The following is a 6,304-nucleotide window of genomic DNA, read 5'->3' on the forward strand; positions in this document are numbered from 1 at the left end:
GGGTTTGTACAAACCGGACCTTGAATGCGAGGGAGGTCAAAGGTGGGCGTGCAGTCGCAATCGACTCTGCATGAGGGTATTTATCTACTTCGTGGGCACCTGTTCAGTGCCACATCCCCCGGGTAATGTGAGAGTTGACAAAAGAGACTGGTAACCGGATTGGTCGCCCGTCCACAACCTCTTTCTAGCAACTGTTTGTCCTGCAGAGAGTTCCTTGTCCTCCTGTGTTCGGAATTTGCTCTCTATTGTTACGCAAACCCAGTCCGTTTCCTTCCAGTCGGAAATGGCTCTTGATTGCAGAGCATCTGTGGAAGAGACCTCAAGGGGCATCTGTGGAAGCTGCAGATATTATCTTTAAAAACAAAGCAAACACATATTCTCTTTTTTGTAATGAAAAGATCTGATTGGCAGTTCAGATTAAAATAACAGTGTTTCAGTGGCTGCTGTCAGGTAAGCAAAGTGGTGGATTCCACACAGATATAGTGGGTGGGGGGTGCAATACAAACTGACTTTTTTGGGGGGGGGGATTTGCACAGGTCCCATCCCCAAAATGAGTTTGCCCCGTTTTGTTTCCCTCAACCTGAGATTTTCAAAACTCACTAAATCAGGGGCCCCTTTCCGCACACGCAAAATAATGCTTTTTCAAACCACTTTCACTGTGTGGAATAGCAAAATCCACTTGCAAACAATTGTGAAAGTGGATTGAAAGTGCATTATTCTGCATGTGCAGAAGGGGCTTCTGTGGCATTATACACCTTTGAAGTCCCTCCCCTCCCCTCCCCTCCCCTCCCCAAACCCACCCTCCCCCAGCTCTGCTCCCAAAATCACCAGGTATTTCCCAATTCAGAGTTGTCAGCACTGCACAGCTGGAGTTGAAGAATGCAGCTGCCAAAGTTGGGCCTGGCACAGCCAGAGCCGATCAAGACACAGGAACCTGGGCTTGCAAAGAGGTTGGCCACCCATCAGCCTCCATTAATAATTCACAGGAAAAGCTGGGCCAAACAGAATCTCTTTGTTCATTTCCCTGAACGCGGCAACGTCTGACTAGCAGTGTTATTAGGGGGCGTGATGCAGCTCTTGCCCAGATATCATGGGCGGCCGTGGTGAGCGCTGAACGGCTGAGCTGATCCTGAGGCTCCTTCGCTCTGACCAGGAATGGCCAGGGCTTTGTTTACTGAAACCCTCCCTGCCCCGGCATTTGGCTGCTGACATCCTTACGGGATACAGGAAAGGGTGGAGCGGGTCAGAAGGTGGTCTCTCTGTTGATTTATGCAGCACACTTGAACACTCACGCTCATTCTCTCCGATGCTAATATTCAGCTGTTTTGCCAGGACCCACACTTAATATAAAATAACCAGGCTGGCTTGAGGTCTGTGCAGAAGATCTGATGAGAAGACAAGAAACCAGAAGTTACGCAAGGATTGGTGTCTACTGGACGCCTTACAACTTGCAGGGACTCTACAACGTGCAGGGAGGAAGACTTCAGAATCAACTGTTGTCTCTTGACACGACTGGACTCGGCTTGACCTTCAGGTAAGGACTCCTCGCGTGGCCGTAGTGTTCCTTTAAGATGTGGAAAAAGAGACCATCTTGTGAAGTTCTAGAGTGGCCTCGAACTGTACTTGAGGTCCTTGAGTTTTGGCCCAGCTGATCTCAAAGTATTCTTGAGGACTGGCCCCTCGAAGGAGATGGTTGCTGCGCTCTTTCTGCAGAAAGATAATTGACTTCAGAAAAGAAAAGCTTATAAGTAGGGTATGGCTGTATTAATATAAATCACCATTTAAAGATTAGCATTTAATCTTATCTGCTATTTAATCAAGGATTACCATTTATTCTTTACATCAGCTCTAATATGCTAATGGTAATCTCCAAAAACATGAAATTCAGTCTGAGCCTGAGGAAATCCTAAATATTGTATCTGCTGCGGAAGTTTCCGTTTTATATTTGTATGTTATGCTCCTTTTGAATTGGTATGAGAGAGGCTGGCTGCACACTTAGTAGGTTTAGCTGATTTAGCTGGTTGGTTTTCTGATTTCTTAGGTTTTCAAAGCGTGCGTTTTTGCTTGCTGTTCTACCTTCCCCCTTTCACAGCGTCCTCTCAGGAGAGACAAACCCCCAGCATATCCCTGGGGTAGCAAACTGTTGACAAGAGCTGCGGGAATTTCATCTGGCAATCCTGGGCTTGCAGTAACTTCCCCCAGTTCCCCGCACGTTGCATGCCTAATAGTTGTGGCTTCATGGGATTTATTTTAACGGTCATTTGTTTCTTTATGAAGGTATATTTTGATATTATGACTTTTTCATTTCTTTTTCTTTCTTTCTTGCCATCAAGTCACAGGCAATTCATGGTGACCCCAGAGGGTTTTCGAGGCCAGAGGTGAACAGAGGTGATGGGTTATCATTGCCTGCCTCTGCTAAACAACTCTAGATTCCCATCCAAGCAGAGGAGCAGCAGTGGCGTAGGAGGTTAAGAGCTCGTGTATCTAATCTGGAGGAACCGGGTTTGATTCCCAGCTCTGCCGCCTTAGCTGTGGAGGCTTATATGGGGAATTCAGATTAGCCTGTACCCGCCAATACATGCCAGCTGGGTGACCTTGGGTTAGTCACAGCTTCTCAGAGCTCTCTCAGCCCCACCTACCTCACAGGGTGTTTGTTGTGAGGGGGGAAGGGCAAGGAGATTGTAAGCCCCTTTGAGTCTCCTGCAGGAGAGAAAGGGGGGATATAAATCCAAACTCCTCCTCCTCCTCCTCCTCCTCCTCCTCCTCCTCCTCCCCTTCTTCTTCTTCTTCTTCTTCTTCTTCTTCTTCTTCTTCTTCTTCTTCTTCTTCTTCTTCTTCTTCTGAGGTGGAGCACTCACGGGAATGTGTGGGTTCATATGTCTCCAGGCGCATGCCAGCTGGTCACGTAGGGGGTGGGTGGGGAATTGCCCCCCCTCTCCGCTTGGGCCCACCCCACCAGGCTGCTCCTTCAGGCTCCCGCCGGCTAAAGTAAGTGGGGTGTGGGGGAGCAGCTGGAGCAGGTATTGCCCTGTGCGCCATTCCCACCCACCCCTCGCCTCTGCATCGAAGTACTAACCAGGAGCAACTCTGCTTAGCTTCTGAGATTTGACAGCATCAGGGCAGCCTGGGCTATTCTCACCTGGGCCTATTGTCCTTTACAGTGATATGTATCCTGAAACGAACGTTTCAGTGCGATCCCAAGCAGGTCTGTTCAGTGGGGCTTAATCTCAAGAAAGTTCTTTTAGGATTTCACTCTTTGTTCAGCCTATTTCAGATTTCAGCTGGGAAGCCCTGCGAGAGACTCAGAGCTGTTCCGTGTCCCCTTTCCCCTTATCCTGGTAGGCAAGGTTACGCCACAAGTACCGTGATGCCCGGAAACCTGGTGCGTCTGGGCCTTTGCTTCGAGTCACTGGGGGTGACTTTGGCGCAAAGAGATGTGCTGAGTCTTTGGAATCTGCACTCTTGCATCTTTTTAACCCCCACAAGCAGGACTCAAGGGGTTAAACCACCTGAGCGGATGTGGATTCTGCAGCTCTCTGCATTTCCATCTGGACCTTTTGGGAACTTCTCAACCTATTTGCTCTGCCCAAATGATGCTTTCTTCCCAGTGCCAGTCTATGCCCAAAACATTCCAGATGTTGACACTGAAGGTAATGACATTTTGCGCATGGATGCATCAGTATTGCAGTGGCATTGTTGTTTTTAATATTTTCAGCCTCTTGGGTTTGAACAGTGGCAGCTCCCCTTGTGAATGCAACAAACTACCCTGTTTCTCCGAAAATAAGACATCCCCTGAGAATAAGACATAGTAGAGGTTTTGCTGAAGTGCTAAATATAAAACATACCCTGAAAGTAAGATGTAGCAAAGTTTTTGTTTGGAAGCATGCCCGATGAACAGAACACCAGAGCATGCAGCTGTGCAGCGGAAAAATAAGACATCCCCTGAAAATAAGACATAGCGCACTGTTGGGAGCAAAAATTAACATAAGACACTGTCTTATTTTCGGAGAAACACGGTGAGTAAAATCACGGAGGAATACTAGCTCCAGTTTGGGGAATTCCTGGAGATCTGGGCGTGGAGCTTAGGGGAAGAGGCCTCAGTGGGGTCTCCTGCCACAGAGTCCACCTTCCAAAGCAGCCGTTTTCTCCGGGGGAACTGATCTGGAGACCAGCTCTAATTCCATGAGATCTCCAGGGCCCACCTGGAGCTTGGCAACCAAACCAGTGATTTTGCCTGCTTATTTCCTAAAGGAATTTGTAATTGTCTGATTTTTGGACGGCCATCACATCCAGACTTTTCCACCTTCAGACTTTGGCTGACTTCTGGTTTTCTAGAAAATCAAAGACTCCTGAAATAGCCATTCTGTATTCAGATGACAAAATAGGAAACTGATGGTACCCTAGAGACTATCTTCCACCATAACCTTTGGCGGCTGTCAGAGCTCATCAGATGTGCTCAACAAATATCTATTCAGCGGATGCATTTATATTTACAAACAGAAAGGCAGGAGAGGCTGGCCTGAAACCAGATCCAATGAGGAATCAACTCATGTGGACCCAGTGGGGACCACTGGCGGCTGTTGACAGGGAAAGCAAAGCACAGTATGGAATAAGACGACCAAACCCAATAGGTGCTTGCAGAGGTATAGGTGTGGAAAGCATGTATCAGGTTGAAGCTGACATTTGCCAGCCGCATAGGCTGTCCATGGCAAGAGGCAAACAGAGGTGGTTTGCTGTATTGTCGAAGGTTTTCACTGTTGATTCTCATCTGAGAAAGAAGAGCTGTGTGGCCGATCTAGGAGGCTTCCATGTTCCTGACGTAAGGCCAGCATCTGTAGCAGGCATCTTCAGAGGTGTATCGCAGTGTGTAACAGACTTCTCTCTGGGATACACCTCTGAAGATGTTGGCCACAGATGCAGGCGAAACGTTAGGAACAAGATCCACCAGACCACGGCCACACAGCCTGGAAAGCCCACCACACCCAGAGGTGGCTTTGCCATTGCCTGTCTCTGTGCAGCCACCCTAGAGTCCCTTAGCAGACTCCCATCCAAGTATTTACCAGGGCTGACCCTGCTTAGCTTCGAGATTCGACAAGATCGGGCTACCCTAGGCTATCCAGGTTGGGGCTAGAAGTATAGCTAAATCTGTTATTGACAAACCTATCATCAGATAGATTTTCCGTGGTGTTTTTAAAAAGCATTTTGGCCTTTGCTATTAACATCTCTCATGTGAGTTGACCAGAGTGCTGTTCTAATGTCCACATGAGAGGCGTGGGAAATTCTTCAAAGCAGACTGCATTTCCTCTGATTGTTGAATCACAAAGGGGGGAGGGGGTGGGGAGGAGCTGCAGTCTGGTTCCTGTCTCTTTAACCCGTTCCCCTTGATCGAAAGTGCAGACCCAGGTGGCAGGGACATTCTGACTCAATGAGGGCCCCACCTTTGCTTGGGAATAAATAAGGGATTGTAATACAGAAATGGAGAAGTCCCTTTAATCACCGAGTCGTCACGTCCACAACAGACATCCTCCACTTCATCTTATTTGCTTGATCTCTGTGCTAACTAGATTGCGCTTGCAGGGTCATTCTGCTGCACCCAGGGTCAAAGGGCAGTGTCGCTTCCATATGGAAAGGATTGATTCATATTTCATATGCAAAATGAGGTGGATTTTTAAAAGTATTCACAAGACATCATCCAGCAATTGTCCAGAATGCCGGTTCAAACCTGGTTCAATATGGCTTTTTTTTTTAAAAGGTCCCAGTCAAAGCAAGTTTTTACACCATGTAGATGGGAAGCCCCGCCCACAAGTGCTTCATTTTCCTTGTCTCGGGCTCTACCTTCACTGAACCACTGGTTCTGCCGGTGCGTTAGTTTTTCTGAATGTTCAGCTTTTTTCTGTGCGTGACTCTAACCCACTTCATTGCAGAAACACCTTTCTGCAATGAAAAGGGCTAGCAACTTAAGGTTTTTCTTGTGGACAATTTCAAAGGAACTACCGGTAGTAGATTGTGGCACAGATTAACATGACAAGACTGTAGAGTAATAAAAATCACCAGTTTTTTTGTTAGCCAGAAAAATAGCCCTGCAGTGGCATGGTTGGGGGGAAATTACAAGGAAAGCAGCAACAGTCAGGAACATTTTGACATGGTCTTTCCCCTTTTCCACACGAGTCATTTATGCCTTTCTTGATGCCAAATACTATTTTTTTCCATTGAAGTCTACACATTTTTTTCTTTTGTTTCTGGAACTGTCTTCCTTCCTTCCATCCTTCCTTCCTTCCTTCCTTCCTTCCTTCCTTCCTTCCTT

At 47.4% G+C, this 6,304-nt stretch overlaps 1 protein-coding gene across 1 annotated transcript in view; it reads left to right on the top strand.

The window, feature by feature from the left end:
* The first annotated feature begins 1,279 nt into the window (after window positions 1–1,279).
* ADGRF5 (adhesion G protein-coupled receptor F5) overlaps window positions 1,280–6,304 on the top strand; it is a 62,923-nt gene continuing 57,898 nt past the window's right edge. Inside the window, 1 exon segment of the mRNA XM_048506664.1 lies at window positions 1,280–1,534. Within this exon segment, the coding sequence (XP_048362621.1) occupies window positions 1,389–1,534 (146 nt within the window). The 5' untranslated portion in view covers window positions 1,280–1,388.

Source organism: Sphaerodactylus townsendi, linkage group LG01 (genome assembly GCF_021028975.2).
Source record: "Sphaerodactylus townsendi isolate TG3544 linkage group LG01, MPM_Stown_v2.3, whole genome shotgun sequence".
Classification (NCBI taxonomy): domain Eukaryota; kingdom Metazoa; phylum Chordata; class Lepidosauria; order Squamata; family Sphaerodactylidae; genus Sphaerodactylus; species Sphaerodactylus townsendi.